Below are 22,578 nucleotides of genomic sequence, written 5' to 3' on the forward strand. Positions count from 1 at the left end.
GTCTCTTTTCAGCAATATTCAAGTTCTGTAACTACTGAGTGACTGCCACCTTACATTTGTAGTAATCTTCCTCATTTGTTTCATTTTAATCTCTATAACTTTAGCATTCCGGCAGCTCTAACTTTAAATCCCCTTCCTTTTCCCCTCACGCAAATGGACCTACTCTGTCCCCAAACCATCTCTTCTTTGATGACTTCCCATTGTTCACTTTCAGGAATTCCTCCCATTCTCTGTCCTTTACACTTTTACTATCCTAGTCTACATTTAGATCATTGAAGTTTGACATTGCTACTATTCTTTCTGTAATTTTCCTGCAACTCAGACCATAAAACTATAAGATGTAGGAGCAGAAGTAGGCCATTCAGCCCAACGAGTCTGTTCTACCATTCAATGAGATCATGGCTGATCTGATAATCTTCAACTCCACTTTCCTGCCTTTTCCCCATTACCCTTGATTCCCTTACTGATTAAAATCTGTCTATCTCAGCCTTGTATATACTTAATGACCCAGCTTCTACAGCCCTCTGCGGTAAAGAATTCCACAGATTCACTACCCTCTCAGAGAAGAAATTCCTTCTCATTTCTGTTTTAAGTGGCCGACCCCTTCCTCTGCGATTATGCCCTCTGGTCCTAGACTCTTCCACAAGGGGAAACAACCTCTCAGCATCTACCCTGTCAAGCCCCCTAAGAACCTTATATGTTTCAATAAGGTCTCCTCTCATTCTTCTAAACTCCAATGAGTACAGGCCCAAACGTTCTTCTCTATCTCCTTCTGACTATTTGGTGGCCTATTTATTGTATGTACCCAGTAGCCTATTGTACATACTCAGTAGCCTATTGTACATACTCAGTGGCCTATTGTATACACTCAGTGGCCTATTGTATATCCTCAGTAGCCTATTGTACATACTCAGTAGCCTATTGTATACACTCAGTGGCCTATTGTATATCCTCAGTAGCCTATTGTACATACTCAGTAGCCTATTGTACATACTCAGTAGCCTATTGTATACACTCAGTGGCCTATTGTATACACTCAGTAGCCTATTGTATACACTCAGTGGCCTATTGTACATACTCAGTGGCCTATTGTACACACTCAGTAGCCTATTGTACATACTCAGTGGCCTATTGTACACACTCAGTAGCCTATTGTACATACTCAGTGGCCTATTGTACACACTCAGTAGCCTATTGTACATACTCAGTGGCCTATTGTACATACTCAGTGGCCTATTGTACATACTCAGTAGCCTATTGTACATACTCAGTGGCCTATTGTATACACTCAGTGGCCTATTGTATATACTCAGTGGCCTATTGTACACACTCAGTAGCCTATTGTACATACTCAGTGGCCTATTGTACATACTCAGTGGCCTATTGTACATACTCAGTGGCCTATTGTATATACCCAATGGCCTATTGTATATACCCAATGGCCTATTGTATATACCCAATGGCCTATTGTATACACTCAGTGGCCTATTGTATATCCTCAGTAGCCTATTGTACATACTCAGTGGCCTATTGTATATACCCAATGGCCTATTGTATATACCCAATGGCCTATTGTATACACTCAGTGGCCTATTGTATATCCTCAGTAGCCTATTGTACATACTCAGTGGCCTATTGTATACACTCAGTGGCCTATTGTATATCCTCAGTAGCCTATTGTACATACTCAGTGGCCTATTGTATACACTCAGTGGCCTATTGTATACACTCAGTGGCCTATTGTACATACTCAGTGGCCTATTGTATACACTCAGTGGCCTATTGTATATCCTCAGTAGCCTATTGTACATACTCAGTGGCCTATTGTATACACTCAGTGGCCTATTGTATACACTCAATGGCCTATTGTATATCCTCAGTAGCCTATTGTATACACTCAGTGGCCTATTGTACATACTCAGTGGCCTATTGTATATCCTCAGTAGCCTATTGTATACACTCAGTAGCCTATTGTACATACTCAGTAGCCTATTGTACATACTCAGTAGCCTATTGTACATACTCAGTGGCCTATTGTACATACTCAGTAGCCTATTGTACATACTCAGTGGCCTATTGTACATACTCAGTAGCCTATTGTACACACTCAGTAGCCTATTGTACATACTCAGTGGCCTATTGTACACACTCAGTAGCCTATTGTACATACTCAGTGGCCTATTGTACATACTCAGTAGCCTATTGTACATACTCAGTGGCCTATTGTACATACTCAGTAGCCTATTGTACATACTCAGTGGCCTATTGTACATACTCAGTAGCCTATTGTACATACTCAGTGGCCTATTGTACATACTCAGTAGCCTATTGTACACACTCAGTAGCCTATTGTACATACTCAGTAGCCTATTGTATACACTCAGTGGCCTATTGTATATCCTCAGTAGCCTATTGTACATACTCAGTAGCCTATTGTACATACTCAGTAGCCTATTGTATACACTCAGTGGCCTATTGTATACACTCAGTAGCCTATTGTATACACTCAGTGGCCTATTGTACATACTCAGTGGCCTATTGTACACACTCAGTAGCCTATTGTACATACTCAGTGGCCTATTGTACACACTCAGTAGCCTATTGTACATACTCAGTGGCCTATTGTACATACTCAGTGGCCTATTGTACATACTCAGTAGCCTATTGTACATACTCAGTGGCCTATTGTACATACTCAGTAGCCTATTGTACATACTCAGTGGCCTATTGTACATACTCAGTAGCCTATTGTACATACTCAGTAGCCTATTGTACACACTCAGTAGCCTATTGTACATACTCAGTAGCCTATTGTACATACTCAGTGGCCTATTGTACATACTCAGTAGCCTATTGTACATACTCAGTAGCCTATTGTACATACTCAGTAGCCTATTGTATATACCCAATGGCCTATTGTATATACCCAATGGCCTATTGTATATACCCAATGGCATATTGTATACACTCAGTGGCCTATTGTATATCCTCAGTAGCCTATTGTACATACTCAGTGGCCTATTGTATATACCCAATGGCGTATTGTATATACCCAATGGCCTATTGTATACACTCAGTGGCCTATTGTATATCCTCAGTAGCCTATTGTATACACTCAGTGGCCTATTGTACATACTCAGTGGCCTATTGTATACACTCAGTGGCCTATTGTATATCCTCAGTAGCCTATTGTATACACTCAGTGGCCTATTGTACATACTCAGTGGCCTATTGTATACACTCAGTGGCCTATTGTATATCCTCAGTAGCCTATTGTATACACTCAGTGGCCTATTGTATACACTCAGTGGCCTATTGTACATACTCAGTGGCCTATTGTACATACTCAGTAGCCTATTGTACATACTCAGTAGCCTATTGTACATACTCAGTAGCCTATTGTACATACTCAGTAGCCTATTGTACATACTCAGTGGCCTATTGTACATACTCAGTAGCCTATTGTATATACCCAATGGCCTATTGTATATACCCAATGGCCTATTGTATATACCCAATGGCATATTGTATACACTCAGTGGCCTATTGTATATCCTCAGTAGCCTATTGTACATACTCAGTGGCCTATTGTATATACCCAATGGCGTATTGTATATACCCAATGGCCTATTGTATACACTCAGTGGCCTATTGTATATCCTCAGTAGCCTATTGTATACACTCAGTGGCCTATTGTACATACTCAGTGGCCTATTGTATACACTCAGTGGCCTATTGTATATCCTCAGTAGCCTATTGTATACACTCAGTGGCCTATTGTACATACTCAGTGGCCTATTGTATACACTCAGTGGCCTATTGTATATCCTCAGTAGCCTATTGTATACACTCAGTGGCCTATTGTATACACTCAGTGGCCTATTGTACACACTCAGTAGCCTATTGTACATACTCAGTAGCCTATTGTACATACTCAGTAGCCTATTGTACATACTCAGTGGCCTATTGTATACACTCAGTAGCCTATTGTACATACTCAGTGGCCTATTGTACATACTCAGTGGCCTATTGTACATACTCAGTGGCCTATTGTACATACTCAGTGGCCTATTGTACACACTCAGTGGCCTATTGTACATACTCAGTGGCCTATTGTACATACTCAGTGGCCTATTGTACATACTCAGTGGCCTATTGTACATACTCAGTGGCCTATTGTACATACTCAGTGGCCTATTGTACATACTCAGTGGCCTATTGTACATACTCAGTGGCCTATTGTATATCCTCAGTAGCCTATTGTACATACTCAGTAGCCTATTGTACATACTCAGTGGCCTATTGTACACACTCAGTAGCCTATTGTACATACTCAGTGGCCTATTGTACACACTCAGTAGCCTATTGTACATACTCAGTGGCCTATTGTACACACTCAGTAGCCTATTGTACACACTCAGTAGCCTATTGTACATACTCAGTGGCCTATTGTACACACTCAGTAGCCTATTGTACACACTCAGTAGCCTATTGTACACACTCAGTAGCCTATTGTGCATACTCAGTGGCCTATTGTACATACTCAGTGGCCTATTGTACATACTCAGTGGCCTATTGTATATCCTCAGTAGCCTATTGTACATACTCAGTGGCCTATTGTACACACTCAGTAGCCTATTGTACATACTCAGTGGCCTATTGTACACACTCAGTAGCCTATTGTACATACTCAGTGGCCTATTGTACATACTCAGTGGCCTATTGTATATCCTCAGTAGCCTATTGTACATACTCAGTGGCCTATTGTACACACTCAGTAGCCTATTGTACATACTCAGTGGCCTATTGTACACACTCAGTAGCCTATTGTACATACTCAGTGGCCTATTGTACATACTCAGTAGCCTATTGTACATACTCAGTGGCCTATTGTATATCCTCAGTAGCCTATTGTACATACTCAGTGGCCTATTGTACACACTCAGTAGCCTATTGTACATACTCAGTGGCCTATTGTACACACTCAGTAGCCTATTGTACATACTCAGTGGCCTATTGTACACACTCAGTAGCCTATTGTACATACTCAGTGGCCTATTGTATATACCCAATGGCCTATTGTATATACCCAATGGCCTATTGTATACACTCAGTGGCCTATTGTATATCCTCAGTAGCCTATTGTATACACTCAGTGGCCTATTGTACATACTCAGTGGCCTATTGTATACACTCAGTGGCCTATTGTATATCCTCAGTAGCCTATTGTACATACTCAGTGGCCTATTGTATACACTCAGTGGCCTATTGTATACACTCAGTGGCCTATTGTACATACTCAGTAGCCTATTGTACATACTCAGTGGCCTATTGTACATACTCAGTGGCCTATTGTATACACTCAGTGGCCTATTGTACATACTCAGTGGCCTATTGTATATACCCAATGGCCTATTGTATACACTCAGTGGCCTATTGTATATACCCAATGGCCTATTGTATACACTCAGTGGCCTATTGTATACACTCAGTGGCCTATTGTACATACTCAGTGGCCTATTGTATACACTCAGTGGCCTATTGTACATACTCAGTGGCCTATTGTATACACTCAGTGGCCTATTGTACATACTCAGTGGCCTATTGTATACACTCAGTGGCCTATTGTACATACTCAGTGGCCTATTGTACATACTCAGTGGCCTATTGTATACACTCAGTGGCCTATTGTACATACTCAGTGGCCTATTGTATATACCCAATGGCCTATTGTACACACTCAGTGGCCTATTGTATACACTCAGTGGCCTATTGTATACACTCAGTGGCCTATTGTATACACTCAGTGGCCTATTGTATACACTCAGTGGCCTATTGTACATACTCAGTGGCCTATTGTATACACTCAGTGGCCTATTGTACATACTCAGTGGCCTATTGTATACACTCAGTGGCCTATTGTATACACCCAATGGCCTATTGTATACACTCAGTGGCCTATTGTATACATTCAGTGGCCTATTGTATACACCCAATGGCCTATTGTATACACCCAATGGCCTATTGTATACACTCAGTGGCCTATTGTATATACCCATTGGCCCACTGTATACACTCAGTGGCCTATTGTATAGACCCAGTGGCCTATTGTACATACCCATTGGCCTATTGTATATACCCATTGGCCTATTGTATACACCCAATGACCTATTATATATAACCAGTAGCCTATTGTATATAACCAGTGGCCTATTGTATATACCCAGTGGCCCATTATATATATACCCAGTGGCCTACTGAATACACCCAGTGGCCTATTGTATATACTCAGTGACTTATTGTATATGCCCATTGGGCTACTGTATACATTCAATGGCCTATTGTATATAACCAGTGGCTTATTGTATACATTCAGTAGCTATTGTATATACCCAGTGGCCTATTGTATATACCCAGTGGCCTATTGTATATACCCAGTGGCCTATTGAATATACCCAGTGGCCTATTGTATACATTCAGTGGCCAATTGTATATACCCAGTGGCCTATTGTATATACCCAGTGGCCTATTGTATACATTCAGTGGCCTATTGAATATACCCAGTGGCCTATTGTATATACCCAGTGGCCTATTGAATATACCCAGTGGCCTATTGTATATACCCAGTGGCCTATTGAATATACCCAGTGGCCTATTGTATACATTCAGTGGCCAATTGTATATACCCAGTGGCCTATTGAATATACCCAGTGGCCTATTGTATATACCCAGCTGCCTATTGAATATACCCAGTGGCCTATTGTATACATTCAGTGGCCAATTGTATATACCCAGTGGCCTATTGTATATACCCAGTGGCCTATTGAATATACCCAGTGGCCTATTGTATATACCCAGTGGCCTATTGAATATACCCAGTGGCCTATTGTATACATTCAGTGGCCTATTGTATATACCCAGTGGCCTATTGAATATACCCAGTGGCCTATTTTCAGTGGCCAATTGTATATACCCAATGGCCTATTGTATATACCCAGTGACCTATACTATATAACCAGTGTTGTTCGTTAATTCTAAGCAAAGAAATGCTGTCTTTGTACTTTACCAGTATCATTGATCAATCCTTCCACCCTTCCTCCATTTGTTTTACTTTCCCTCAGCCCAGGTAATACTTGTTGATTGTCTCTCTTCCACAGAATGACAAGAAAGTTATTTTCAGGCTACACCTAACACCGGTCAATATTAAAAACATATTGTCTTCTAAGAAAAACGGAAAACTAGCTGTAATACAGAAATGTTATTCAGTGAAAGGCGCTAGAATTCTTTTCCAACCACATGAAACATGTTTCAGAGATTGGAACTCAAACCAAAACATGCGACAGGAGCGTGGATCAAATATCAGTAACTGAGGAAGACTGATGGTTCAGCTGAGCTGTGGAACATTTAATGGCGAAAGCATCTCCTCGTAGTATTGCTAACTGCTCCCCAAGAGAAACTTGAGATTTGTCATGCAGTAAATGTAGAAAAAAGAGAACTTGCATTTATATAGCACCCTTCACAGCCACAGCACATCTCAAAGTGCTCCCCAGCCAATGACGTACCTTTTAGAAGTGTCGTCACTCTTTTAAATGTGCGAATCGCGGCTGTCAATTTTTACACAGCATGATCCCACAAACAGCTATACCACAATGACCAGGCAATTTGTTTTAGGGATGTTGGCTGAGTAATAAATATTGACCTTCCCTGCTCTTCTTCAAAACGCTGCCCTGGGGTCATTTGTGTTCTTCAGAGAGGGCAGATAGGACCTCAGTTCACATCTTATCTGTAAGACAGAAGCTTACAGTGCAGCTCTCCCTCAGTATTGCGCTAGATCAGCCTGGATCTCAATCACTGGAGTGGGATTTGAAGCCAGAGACTTCTTGATTCAGATGCAAAAGGGCGACCCATTGAACCTCAGGCTCGGGAGGAGCAGGTAACTTTGGAGCTATGATTCCCAAACTTCTTGGAGTCTCCCTCACTTCATGTCTGGGCCTGTTGTAGACTCAATGATAGAGATTAATCACTGGATAACTCCATTATCATTGGGTCATGTAGCTACCAGGTTGGTAGTAGGTGAAGCATTCCCATGTCCTTTATAAAAAAAAGTTAATTCTTGTGATGTACACGTGATAGGCAAAGCAACCATTTATTGCCCATCCCTAGTTGCCCTTGAGAAGGTGGTGGTGAGCTGCCTCCTTGAACCGCTGCAGTCCATGTGGTGTAGGTACACCCACAGTGCTGTTAGGGAGGGAGTTTCAGGATTTTGACCCAGTGATGGTAAAGGAACGGTGATATATTCCCAAGTCAGGATGGTGAGAGGCTTGGAGGGGAACTTGGAGTGTGGTGGTGTTCCCATGTGTCTGCTGCCCTTGTCCTTCTAGATAGTAATGGTCATGGGTTTGGAAGGTGCTGTCAAAGGAGCCTTAGTGAGTTGCTGCAGTGCATCTTGTAGATGGTACACACTGCTGCTACTGTGCGTTGGTGGTAGAGGGAATGGATGTTTGTGGACGGGGTGCCAAACAAGCAGCTGCTTTGTCCTGGATGGTGTCCAGCTTCTTGAGTCTTTTTGGAGACACAATCATCCAGGCAAGTGGGGAATATTCCATCAAAATCCTGACTTGTGCCTTGTAGATGGTGGACAGGCTTTGGGGAGTCAGGAGGTGAGATACTTGCTGCAGGATTCCCAGCCTCTGACCTGCTCTTGTAGTCACCTCATGCATGATTCTCAAAGACAGACAAACAAATTGGGCTGGTCTGTGTCCATTACACACACAGATATATACTTAATAAAGTCATTATCGTAAAGACAGGTGAGACTTACCGTAACCAATCACTGCGATCACGGCAAAGATAACAAACCAGAACAAGACCCCAGCTGTAAACCGGAGCAGGAGGATGAAGACTAAACTCACGACCATGGCAATGACCAACCCACTAGAAACAAAAACACATTCAAAGTGAGGAAAAGGGGGCAATCGGTGAAACACGACTATTTCCATTGAGCACAGATTTAAACTTACATTAAAATAACACCTTTCATAACATCAGATGTCACAAAATGTTTTACAGCCAATGAAGTACTATAGCAACATAGAAAACGAGGCAGACAATTTGCGCACAGCAAACTCCCAGAAACAGGAATGTGATCTGGATCAGATAATGATAGTGATGTTGATTTTAAAAAATTCATTCATGGGATGTGGGCTTCGCTGGCTGGGCCAGCATTTATTGCCCATCCCTAGTTGCCCTTGAGAAGGTGGTGATGAGCTGCCTTCTTGAGCCGCTGCAGTCCATGTGGTGTAGGTACACCCACAGTGCTGTTAGGGAGGGAGCTCCAGGATTTTGACCCAGTGACAGTGAAGGAACGGCAATATATTTCCAAGTCAGGACAGTGAGTGGCTTGGAGGGGAACTTCCAGGTGATGCTGTTCCCATCTATCTGCTGCCCTAGATGGCAGTGGTCATGGGAAGGTGCTGTCTAAGGTGCCTTGGTGAATTCCTGCAGTGCATCTTGTAGATGGTACACGCTGCTGCTACTGTGTGTCGGTGGTGGAGGGAGTGAATGTTTGTGGATGTGGTGCCAATCAAGCAGGCTGCTTTGTCCTGGATGGTGTCAAGCTTCTTCAGTGTTGTAGGAGCTGCACTTATCCAGGCAAGTGGGGAGCATTCCATCACACTCCTGACTCGTGCCTTGTTGGACAGGCTTTGGGGAGTCAGGAGGTTAGTTACTTGTCACAGGATTCCTGGTCTCTGACCTGCTCCATTATCTGAGGAGTCACGAATGGTGCCGAACATTGTGCAATCATCAGTGAACATACCTACTTCTGACAGAAGGAAGGTCATTGATGAAGCAGCTGAAGATGGTTGGGCCAAGGACACTACCCTGAGGAACTCCTGTACTGACCTCCAGCAACCACATCTTCCTTTGAGCTAGGTATGACTCCAACTAGTGGGGAGTTTTCCACCTGATTCCCATTGACTCCAGTTTTGCTCAGGGTTATATGATGCCACACTTGGTCAAATGCTGCCTTGATGTTAAGGAGCAGTCACTCTCACCTCAGGAGTTCAGCTCTTTTGTGCATGTTTGAACCAAGGCTATAATGAGGTCAGGAGCTGAGTGGCCCTGAACCCAAACTGGGCATCAGTGATCAGGTTATTGCTAAGCAAGTGCTGCTTGATAGCACTGTTAATGAACCTTCCTTCACCTTTTTTCTTATTCATTCACAGGATGTGGGCATCACTGGCCAGGCCAGCATTTATTGCCCATCCCTAATTGCCCTTGTTCAGAGAGCAGTTAAGAGTCAACCACATTGCTGTGGGACTCAAGTCACATGTAGGCCTTGACCAGGTAAGGACAGCAGATTTCCTTCCCTGAAGGGCAATGGTTTCATTAGATTTTTAATTCCAGATTTTTTGATCCGCTCCAATGGTGGGATTCGAACCCAGGTCCCCAGAGCATTACCCTGAGTCTCTGGATTACTAGTCCAGCGATAACACCACTACGCCTTTGCCTCCCTTTACCGATAATCGAGAGTAAACCGATGGGGGTGATAATTGGCCGGGTTGGATTTGCTTTTTGTGTACAGGACATACCTGGGCAATTTTCCACATAGCCGGGTAGATGCCAGTGTTGTAGCTGTACTGGAACAGCTTGGCTAGGGGTGCGGCAAGTTCTGGAGCACATCTTCAGTACTATTGCCGGAATATTGTCAGGGCCCATAGCCTTTGCAGTATCCAGTGCCTTCAGCTTTTTCTTGATATCACGTGGAGTGAATTGAATTAGCTGAAGACTGGCATCTGTGATGCTGGGGATCTCCGGAGGATGCCAAGTTGGATCCTCCACTCAGCACTTCTGGCTGAAGATTGTATCAAGTGCTTCAGCCTTATCTTTTGCACTGATATGCTAGGCTCCCCCATCATTGAGGATGGGGATATCTGTGGATCCTCCTCCTCCAGTGAGTTGTTTAATTGTCCACCACCATTCACAACTGGAAGTGGCAACACTGCAGAGCTTAGATCTGATCCGTTGGTGGTGGAATCGCTTAGCTCTGTCTATCACTTGCTGCTTATGCTGTTTGGCACACAAGTAGTCCTGTGTTATAGCTTCACCAGGTTGACACCTCATTTTTAAGTATACCTGGTGCTGCTCCTGGCATGTCCTTCTGCACTCTTCATTGAACCAACGTTGACCTCTTGGCTTGATGATAATGGTAGAGTGGGGGATATGCCGGGCCATGAAGTTGTGTTCGAGTACAATTCTGCTGCTGCTGGTGGCCCACAGCGCCTCAGGATAACCCCAGGACATCCCAAAGTGTTTTACAGCCAGTAAACCAGTTTCAAAGTGTAGTCCCTATCTTTGTAAGCCCCTCTAGCCCTACAACGCTGGCCGCTTGTGCATCACTGATTTCTAAGCCTCCACTATTCAATTACCTCAGCTGCTAAACTCTGGAATTCCCTCCCTAAACCTCTTCAACTCTCATCGCTCTTTCCTCCTTTAAGACACTCCTTAAAACCTATATCTTTGATCAAGCTTTTGGCCATTTGTCCTATTACCTCCACTGTGGCTCCATGACATATTTAGTCTGATTGATGTTCCTGTGAAAAGCATTGGGAGGTTTGACTATATTAAAGGTGTTACATATAAATATAAGTTGTGATTACACCAGAGATGCGGTCTGCTCTAAACTGGAGCCTATCATTTTTAATAATCCCAATACTTGTGCTGTCACTTGTATGTAGCAAAAGACATTGATCTAGCTGTCCAGGTCCTGAAACTGAAAAGCCAAGACTCCAGTGTCAAAGTCAGACATGGACTGAATAATCTCTGACAGCCTTTAAAGTGTGTCAATCTGATCAGTGAAATGCTGTAAACCTCCCCAGTGCTTAATTACCAGCAGTTTCCAGTCAGGTTACTCAAGTGTAAACACAGAGCTGGCAGATAAATTGGTGTCACCTATCAGTGGTATGTTATTCTCAGAGAGCGACATTAAGGTAAAAGGTCGGTGTGAAACTGACTTGAAAACTGAGGGACTGTAAATCAATCCAGACTAGACAGCGCTGACTGGATTAACAATCCCGAGCAATGTTACTGATGTAAGGTGGCTCCTTAATCAGTACTTACATTAAAATCCAGTACCAGGAATTGGTGTAGTCTTCAAATATCTTCATCCAAATCTCCCTGGCATCGAGGACATGATTTATTCCTCTGCAATAAATTGAAAGCACATTGTGTCTTGCACTCATTCATTCACAATTGTCCACTATAGGATCTGGTTTAATGAGGCAGTTCATTACAGCTTGATGCAAGAGGAGGGCAGGTTAATAATATCTCCATGTTAAGAGCATAGCATTGGATGAGGCTGCAGCAAGTCCATGACATCACATTCAACTAAAATACAGCATTAGCCTTCAGAAGCTGCCTCACTTGACAATTCCATTCAAGTAGACTGAACTTTTACACGTTTTCTGTCAATGACCCACTGTTTAGAATGGATTTCTTTATGAAGTTCGTTTCAAAAACTAGCAAAGAAGTAACGTGAATTTATTTGGCACCTTTCACAACCTCAAGAGGCCTCAAAATGCTCTACAGCCAGTGAAGTACTCTTGAAGTGTCATCACCGTTGTAATGTAGGGAACTCAGCAGCCAATTTGTGCACAGCAAGCTCCCACAAACGGCAATGTGATAGTGGCCAGATAATCTGAGTTGTTTAGTGGTGTTGGTCGAGGGATAAATATTGGTCCCAGGACACCAAAGGAGAACTGCCCTGCCCTTTACTCCTTTCTTGCTTTGTAATGGGATCTTTTACACCCACCTTAATGGGCAGACAGGGCCAATAAGGTTTAACGGAAAGATGACACCACTCATTAGCTGCCATCAGCCAAGAGCCATCATAAAGCCCCAAGAGTTAACCTGGTTAGAGGAGGGGGAAGATTCCCATTTCTGATCGCTGCCTAGAGATGCCAGCTGAAACCTTTTGTGTATGCCAACGCCTGTGTGTATGTGTGTGCACATGTGTGGGTACGTGTGAGCACGTGCACATATTGAATGAGTAGATGACAGGGGTGCCCATAGTCAGATAGCTTGCTGTTGCCAGATAAGCTGACACATATAGAGCCAATTGATTCAAATGGTACCAGGGATGAGGGTCTTCAGTTAATGTGGAGAGACTGGAGAAGCTGGGATTGTTCTCCTTACGGCAGAGAAGGTTAAGGGGGGATCTAATAGAGGAGTTCAAAATCATGAAGAGTTTTGATAGACTAAATATGGATAAATTGTTTCCAGTGGCAGGAGGGTCGGTAACCAGAGGGACACAGATTGAAGAGAATCGGTAAAAGAACCAGAGGGGGGAGATGAGGAGAATTTTGTTTTTACACAGTAAGTCGTTGTGATCTGGAAGGCGCTGCCCGAAAGGGCGGTGGAAGCAGATTCAATAATAACTTTCAAAAGGGAATTGGATAAATATTTGAAAAAGGAAAAATTTGCAGAGCTATGGGGAAAGGAAAGGACAGGATAAAGAGATTAATTGGATAGATCTTACAAAGAGCCAGGACAGGAACCGTGGGCCGAAGGGCCTCCTCCTGCGCTATAAGATTCTGTGGAAGAGGCTCACTGAAGCCAAGTGTTTGTGCGTTCGACTTTGCCTGCCTGCAAATGAATTAAAGCTTTCGGGAGATAAAAGAAAATTGGTGAAAGCAAAACTGGTTGTGAGATTCATTCACTGATTGTCAAGCGCGGAGAGATGGAGCATTGAAGTAGGACAATGTGTTTGTGGCTGAATTATTATTAGTGAATAACTCTGGGTAACTCGCTCCACATTGGTCTCATATTAGCAGAAATTATATGAGAACCTAGAGGGTTTGAAGACAAGTCGGTGTGGATTGAAATTGAATGTGTCTGAGAACCTATTTTCTGTAGAAGGCTCAATGACAGGTAAAATCAGTAGAGACTTCAGACGAATTTTTCAACTTCTTGACCAAGTTTGAAAGCCGCAGTGACGAATTCTCTCAACAAATCAGACGGCGTTTTCTCCTAAGCCATAAACACAAATTCTAGCCAGAAATTTCCTCAGAACTACCTCCACTTAGGAGTTCCCAACCCTCCAGGATTGCCCTGGAGTCCCCTGGAATTGAAAATGAATCTCCAGTGCACTGCTGTGCGCAACGCCCAGGTGGAAAAGTCATTGGAGCATTAAAAAAACATTTTTTTTTGGCATTTTCTTTGAAAATTTATATTTATTCGATATAAAAATATTGGAGATAAGGGGAAAAAGGAACTGTTTGACTGACAGTTAAGATTAATACAATCAGAAACTGGACTGGACTAGCCATTTAAATACTGTGGCTACAAGAGCAGGTCAGAGGATAAGGACCCTGCGACGAGTAACTCACCTCCTGACTCCACAAAGCCTGTTCACCATCTACAAAGCACAAGTCAGGAGTGTGATGAAAACTCCCCACTTGCCTAGATGAGTGCAGCTCCCACAACACCCAAGAAGCTCGACACCATCCAGGACAAAGCAGCCCCCCTTGATTGGCACCACATCCAACACCTTAAACATTCACCCCTTCCACCACCAATGCACAGTAGCAGCAGTGTGTACCATCTACAAGATGCACTGCAGGAACTCACCAAGGTTCCTTAGGCAGCACTTTCCAAACCCATGACCAATACCACCTAGAAGGGCAAGAGCAGCAGACACATGGAACTCCAGCACCTGGAAGTTCCCCTCCAAGTCACTCACCATCCTGACTTGGCAATAGGCAGCTCACCACCACCTCCTCAAGGGCAACTAGGGATGGGTAATAAATGCTGGCCCAGCCAGTGATGCCCACATCCCGTGAAAGAATAAATAAAAAGATAACAAAGTGTCTGTTTGCATTCTGATTGGTTGTGGGAAAACGTGCACCTGGAGGATGGGCCAATGGCAGCAGTTTAGGGGCGGGAACATTCAAGGTGAGAGATTATGTGATGACACCTTCAGGAATATGTCCTATAGAGTTGGTAACCTCACTGTGCCAACAGACCCCGACTGAACGTTATGAGTGTGGAGCAGGAGCAGAACCAGCCATTGCATTTTAAATGATCATAGTGCAATGGTTAAATTCCTGGTTTAGTAAGGCATAGATTAATAATCCTGAGAATCTGAGTTGAAATCCCACCAGTGCAGTTTAAGAACAAGTTAGTTTCTTAAAACCCTTCTGTTGGTATAAGTGAACATAAAGCTGAGAGATTCTTGTAAAAACCCATCTGGTTCCCTAATATCCATTAGGGAAGGAAATCTGCCATCTTCACCTGATCAGGGTCTATATGTGACTCCAGTCCCTCACCAATGAGGCTAACTCTCAACCGCCCTTTGAATTGGTCAAACAAGATACCTAGTTGTATTGAACCACTATTAGGCAACAGTTCAAGGATGTGGCTCATCACCACCTTCTTGGAGCATTAGGGATGGGCAATAAATGCCAACCTTGCTAGCAGAAGGCCATCTCATGCTGAGGATGGCACCTCCCTACACATTACTCCCCTCCCTATCCCTGCTCACAGCTAGACAACACTCCCCCAGCAATGCACTGAGCTGTCTCCTTACAGTATGTGCTAGTGTTGCAACTTTCTGATTTAAAGGAAGAAAGAATATTGATTTTCATGGTTTCAGGACACTTTGCAGCCAATGAAGTAAATTGTGACGTGTAGTCACTGTTGTAATGTTGGAATTTGTGCACAGCAAGCTCCCACAAACAGCAATGTGATCATGAACAGATAATCTGGTCAGGTGCTTGCCCGGCAACAGAGACTGAGGCAGGATTCTTTCGCAGTCATACCGACTCTCCTGCAGCCCCTTGTCTCTTCAAAGAAAACATTAAAACTTAACCCCTGATAGTAGTCATGACACAGAACCTAAGAACAAAGCCCAGGTTTGATATAATGAGTAATGTGTTGTGTAAACAGGGATATTGGAACTGATGGAAAGTGGGGTAGCCAAGTGAACAGCTTCAAGTGGTTTAGTGGTTAAGCATCCAGTATTCATTGGGGAGCACTGAATGAATACAGTAAGTCAAGTGTTAGAACAATCTCTGTCACACATAGTCATTCATTCTGCTGCAATTTACAATACAAAGCAGAGTTCATTTCTAAAGCTGAAATTAGCACCTGCTATTTCTATAAAATTACATAGAATTTTCAGGACAGAAACAGGCCATTTGGCCGACGTTCAGATATCCTCCACATGAGCCTCCTCCCATCCTCTCTTCATCTCACCCCATCAGCATATCCTTCTATTCATGTCTTCCTCATGTGTTTATCCAGCTTCCCCTTCAATGTATCAATACTATTCACCTCAACCACTCCCTGTGGAAGTGAGTTCCACATTCCCCCCACTCTCTGGGTAAAGACGTTTCTCCTGAATTCCCTGGTGGGTTTAATGGTGACGGTCTTATATTGATGGTTCCTAGTTTCAGTCTTCACCTCAAAAGTGTAAATCCGCAGTAGCTTTTAACAACTTATCCATGTTGAGCCCTGTCAAACCCCTTCACAATTTTAAACATCTCCACAATGCTGTCCTCTCAACCCTCTCTTTTCTAGAGAAAAGAGTCTTAAACCTCTCAATACTCAAATTACAGGAACACAGCTTCTCATTTTGTCATGGGTTCGGTTTGGATGAAGAAGAATCACATGTTCTTCTCCTTCCAGAGAACCAACCCGCTTGTCTTCCACTGGCCTTGTGCCTGTCCTGGCCTCGACTCAGCCCCACTCCCTCCTCAACACGGCTTCTACTGTATCGGAGTAACTGTCAGGAGAAAAGGCCAGGATTGCAGCCCCTGTACACATAAGAGTTGGCCTGGAGTCTCCATGAATTAAAGATGAATGTCCCAGACACTGCTGTCAGCATCGCCTCGGGGAACAACGTCACAGGGACATTTAACCAATCCGCTTCTTAAAAATGTCCTCTTCAGCACTTCTGTTTGTTAATTACAAAACTCCTGGACAGGAAAAGAAAGCTCTGATGAAAGGTCATTGACCTGAAACATTGGCCCTGAGCTTCCGATTCCTGGATGGTGGTACCCTGGAGGTACCCCGCAAGGTGTTGCTGCGGGATCCCTCGGAGGTCCCAATGCACTGGCTACTCAGGAATTTCCCGGGAAGGTCAGGCTTCTGATGGGAAATTCCCTTGCGTCTGGAACTCTCCGAAACTCTGATTTAAAGTTGGAGACTTCGGATGGTTCCGGTTTAGCAGAATAGTTTAGCCAGGAAAAGCTGGAAGGATTAAAACTAGGTCCCACCCAACCCCCACCCCCCCCGAGTATCTGCTGACCCCCCGACTAACACCTGACCCCTCGATTACCTCCCCAACCTCCCAACTAACCCCCCTCACATTCCTGACTACACCCTCGCTGGCTACTCCCCAACAACCCCCTGACCTGACTATCGCCCGACCTTCTCCGACCCAGCTTACACCCTCACCCACCTGGCACCCTACCCCCACGCCCACCTGTCTCCCTGCCCCCACGCCCACCTGTCTCCCTGCCCCCACACCCACCCACCTGGCACCCTACCCCCACGACCACCTGTCTCCCTACCCCCACGCCCACCTGTCTCCCTGCCCCCACACCCACCCACCTGGCACCCTACCCCCACGACCACCTGTCTCCCTGCCCCCACGCCCACCTGTCTCCCTGCCCCCACACCCACCCACCTGGCACCCTACCCCCACGACCACCTGTCTCCCTACCCCCACGCCCATCTGTCTCCCTGCCCCCACACCCACCCACCTGCCACCCTACCCCCACGCCCACCTGTCTCCCTGCCCCCACACCCACCTGTCTCCCTGCCCCCACACCCACCCACCTGCCACCCTACCCCCACGCCCACCTGTCTCCTTACCTTTGGAACTGCAGCCTGTGGGCGTGGCTGAACCAGCTCGAAATGAGGGAGGGGAATGAAGGCCTCCTTGAAGCAGGAGAACCTGAGGAAAAGGGTGAAATCCCAAGATAACAACAACTTACACTCACGTAGCACCTCTAACATTCCCCTAAAATGTCTCAAAGTGCCATGAACAGAATCAGACAAAATTTGACACTGAACCACATAAGGAGATGCCAGACAGGAAGAAGAGGCTTCTTAAAGCAGGAGAGAGAGAGAGGCGGAGAGGCTTAGGGAGGGAATTCCAGAGCTGAGGGCTCAGATAGCTGAGGGCACGGCCACCAATGATGCAGCAAATAAAACTGGAGGGTTAAAAGGCCAGAATCGCAGGAGGGTTGAGGGGCTGGAGGAGGTAACAGAGATAGGGAGGGGCGAGGCCATGGAGGGATTTGAAAACGAGGATGAAAATTTTAAAATCAAGGAGTTGTTAGTCCTGGGATCAGAAAGCGTTCCCGGTTTCAATTCCTGATGTAGCCTGGGCTGTCTGTTGTGGTATCTCGCCCTGGTCTAGGAAGCAGAGTAAAATGATCAGCCAGGCCTCCTACTCTCTGATCGCTGCATGTTGAATGAAGCCAGAAACTGCTCGGGTGGATTTTGGATGGTGGCAGGCAGAGCCATGGTCTTGGATGTGTTGCCCATGCAGTTGAATAACCTTCTATCACCCAAGCTCTGAGTTCTCACCCTTGGGTTGTTATCCCTCCACAGCCTCGTCCCTCTCTGTCAGCGCAATTTCACATAGTCCTTCCGAGATCTCTGCACTCTTCCAATTCTGGCCTCTTGTGCATCTCCTATTTCCATTACTCCAGCATTGCTTGGTCAACTGTCTCTAATTTGTTTTATTCATTCACGGGATGCGGGTGCCACTGGCTAAGGCAGCCTTCATTTCCCATCCCTAGTTGCCCCTTGAGAAGGTGGTAGTGAGCTGCCTTCTTGAACCGCTGCAGTCCATGTGGTGTAGGTACATCCACAGTGCTGTTAGGGATGGAGTTCCAGGGTTTTGACCCAGTGACAGTGAAGGAATGGCGATAACCCCCAGGATGTTGAAAGTGGGGGATTCAGTGATGGTAATGCCATTGAATGTCAAGGGGAGATGGTTGGATTCTCTCCTGTTGGTGATGGTCATTGCCTGACACTTGTGTGGTGTGAATATTACTTGCCACTTGTCAGCCCAAGCCTGGATATTGTCCAGGTCTTGCACCTGAAGATGGTTGGGCCAAGGACACTACCGAGGAACTCCCTCAGTGATGTCCTGGAACTGAGGTGACTGATCTCCAACAACCACAACCATCTTCCTTTGTGCTAGGTATGACTCTAACCAGCAGAGAGTTATCCCCCTTATTCCCATTGACTCCAGTTTTGCCAGGGCTCCTTGATGTCACACTCAGTCAAATGCAGCCTTGATGTCAAGAGCAGTCACCCTCACCTCACCTCTGGAGTTCAGCTCTTTTGTCCATGTTTGAACCAAGGCTGTAATGAGGGCAGGGGCTGAGTGGCCCTGGCGGAACCCAAACTGGGTGTCAGTGAGCAGGTTATTGCTGCGTAAGTGCCGCTTGATAGCACTGTTGATGACCCCTTCCATCATTTTACCGATGAAAATATCTCCTATGTGGTTTGGTGTCAAATTTTGTTTGACAAATTTTGTTTCATAATTGCTCCTGTGAAGTGAAAGGAAGGTTTTACTATGCAATCCTACTATAACTATAATTATTATAAACGCACCCTTTCAAAGTGGATGTGAAAGATCCTGTTGCACTATTCGGTGGTGACCTCCCTTGCTGTTTGGGTGACATTTATCCTCCAACCAACATCATGGAAACAGATTATCTCCTTATTATCACAGTGCTGTTTGTGGGAGATTGCTGTGCGCAAATTAGCTGCACTTTCCTACATTACAGCAGAAATTACACATCAAAAAGCACTTCATTGGCAGCTAACGCTTTGGGTTGTCCTGAGAATGTGAAAGGCACAATAGAAATGCAAGTTCCTTCCTTTTATTTTCCCGCACTGCTCTGTTATTATTCTTGCTTCGAATATTTATCCAATTCCCTTTAGAAAGTTATTATTGAATCTGCTTCCACCGCCCTTTCAGGCAGCGCGTTCCAGGTCACAAGAACAGCTCACGGTGTAAAATAAATTCTCCTCATCTCCCCCACTGGTTCCTTTACCGATTCTCTTCAATCTGTGTCCCTCTGGTTACCGACCCTCCGGGTTACTGGAAACAGTTTCTCCTTATCTACTCTATCCAAACTCTTTATGTTTCCTATATTACATTACGTTTCAAATGTTTTCCATTGGCTACAAAGGTGCTATACAAATGTAAGTCTTTATTTTCTTTCAAGGTTTTTAACATTTCTATTAAATTTCCCCTTTTAACATTCTCTAATGACAACAATCCCAGCTTCTCCAGTCTCCCCACATTAACTGAAGTCCCTCATCCCCGATCCCATTGGAGTAAATCTCCTCCGCACCCGCAGGCCTTGCCACACATACAACATGGCACCGTTCTTCATGTGGGGCGGGAACCTACCGCCAGGAATAGCGTGAAAACCAGAGACACAGATCGCAGCGAGAGGCAATGCCCGCTGTTAGAAACATGAAAAGGCCCAGTAGAAACACTTCAGCAGCGACTCCAGGTTTAATCTGCTAGAGACGTGGGGGGCAAACACGGACCAGACACCTGCAGACTCGGGGAGGCAGAATGCCATTACTGCCGTGAGAATGGTCACCTGGTAAGGCAACGCAGGGAAAAGCCGAAACAGCTTGGAAAGCAGCAATCCAATAAGATTGAATTAAAAAACACAGCAGAACCTGAAGCTGCCGACACCGATCTTTATTCCCTGTATAATGTGACCGCTGTAAAAAACCGAGCTTTTCACTGTCACAATCCAAGTTAATGAGAAGCCACTAATAATGGAGGTGGATACGGGAGCCTCAACCACAGTGGTGGGACAACACACATTTAAATACCTTAGTGAAGGGACCCAGCCACTAAACCTGGAGCGGACAACCGCGAAATTAAAGACACACAGGAGAATCTATACAGGCAAAGGGCATCACCACAGTACCAGTGCCTTATAGGCAACAGACAGCCCAGCTGCCTATGATAATAGTGACAGGAGAAGAACCCAGTCTTCTGGGCTGAGACTGGTTACAGAAAATCAAGCTTAACTGGACTGAAATATATTTCACCTGAAAACAGGAGAAGTTCCTGAACTGCTAAGGAAATACGATTGTATTTCAGGATGAACTAGGGAAGTTAAAAGGCTTGTAAGCAAAAATATATGTGGATCCTCAGGCGACACCATGTTCCTTTAAGGCCAGGCCTGTGCCTTATATGCTTAAGGAGAAGGTGGATGGGGAACTGTACCAGTTAGAGAAGCTGGGCATCACCCAACCTGTCCAATTCTCAGAGTGGGCAGCACCCATAGTTCCAGTGGTTAAGCCTGACCAAACCATACGCACTATGGGGACTATAAGTTGACCGTAAACAAGACAGCCAAACTAGACAAGTGCCCCAATCCAAGGATAGAGGACTTTTATGCAAAGTTAACTGGAGGCAAATCCCATACAAAACTGGATATGAACCATAAAAAAATGGAATGTTCCTGTTCTGCCGAAGGGTCATGAGGACTCGAAACGTCAACTGTTTTCTTCTCCACCGATGCTGCCAGACCTGCTGAGTTTGCAGGTAATTCTGTTTTTGTTTTGGATATGAGCCATGCCTATCAACAATTAGAACTGGATAGCATGTCGAGAGAATACGTGACTATTAAAACCGTCTGAATTATTGATGAAACGCTGCCTACATACAATATTAAGTCTGGTGTTTCCATACTTAGAGGAGAAGGTAGAGGGGAATCAGAGTAATCAAAAATTGCATCACGATATTCGCAGCAAAGCTCGCACAGTGTAGGAGACACAGTATTCATGTGAAATTTTGGAAGTGGACCTTGTTGGGTTCCTGGAGCCATTGTCTCAGAGACTGGTTCCTTATCCTTCCAGGATCACTCAAAAACACGTGAGAGAGAGACATTCCAACAACCAACCATTCCACCTGTGATTAACGTTGAACCATCAATCCCTGAGGTGACAGATCGACCTAGAATCGACATAGCCAATTTCTCTGTGGAATTCACAACAGGAAGAAGCCTTTGTGAAGGTAAAGAAACCGTTACACTTATTGTGTTTATTGGTACACTACGACCCATCGAAAGAGTTGATATTAACATGTGATGCGTCTCCTTATGGTGTGGGGGTGATGTTATCACATAGAATGGAAAATGGATCAGAAAGGCCCAATGGCTAAGTCTCGAGAACCCTCTCCACAGCCAAGAAGGGTTATTCCCAGCTAGAAAAGGAAGGTTTATCAATGATATTCGGAGTGAAGAAATTCCACCAGTACCTACATGGATGACATTTCACCAGTGTGTCGGACCATAAACCATTAATGGATTTATTCAGTGAGGATAAAGCCATTCCACCAATAGCATCAGCAAGAATACAACGTTGGACTTTGATATTATCTGCGGATGAGTATATCATTATGTACCGTCCTGGCTTACATATTGCAAATATGGACACACTCAGTTGTCTCCCATTCCCAGATAGTGCTATACATGATCCAGTGCCACAAGAAGCTGTGCTATTACTGAATTTCCTGGA

At 44.7% G+C, this 22,578-nt stretch overlaps 2 protein-coding genes across 11 annotated transcripts in view; both read right to left on the reverse strand.

The window, feature by feature from the left end:
* The window catches only part of cryz (crystallin, zeta (quinone reductase)), a 1,066,321-nt gene that overhangs the window by 400,707 nt on the left and 643,036 nt on the right, over window positions 1–22,578 (reverse strand). The window lies entirely within an intron of this gene.
* The window catches only part of slc44a5b (solute carrier family 44 member 5b), a 412,477-nt gene that overhangs the window by 145,536 nt on the left and 244,363 nt on the right, over window positions 1–22,578 (reverse strand). For all 9 annotated transcript variants that reach the window (XR_013579275.1, XM_078560642.1, XM_078560643.1 and 6 more), the window contains 2 exons: window positions 12,121–12,204; window positions 8,822–8,934 (listed from right to left, as the gene is read on the reverse strand). Coding sequence is in view for 8 of the 9 variants with exons in the window: in XM_078560642.1 (XP_078416768.1) it covers window positions 8,822–8,934; window positions 12,121–12,204 (197 nt within the window). In the remaining variant the exon portion in view is untranslated. The remainder of the gene's footprint in view (window positions 1–8,821; window positions 8,935–12,120; window positions 12,205–22,578) is intronic.

This window comes from Cetorhinus maximus, chromosome 17 (genome assembly GCF_964194155.1).
Source record: "Cetorhinus maximus chromosome 17, sCetMax3.hap1.1, whole genome shotgun sequence".
Classification (NCBI taxonomy): domain Eukaryota; kingdom Metazoa; phylum Chordata; class Chondrichthyes; order Lamniformes; family Cetorhinidae; genus Cetorhinus; species Cetorhinus maximus.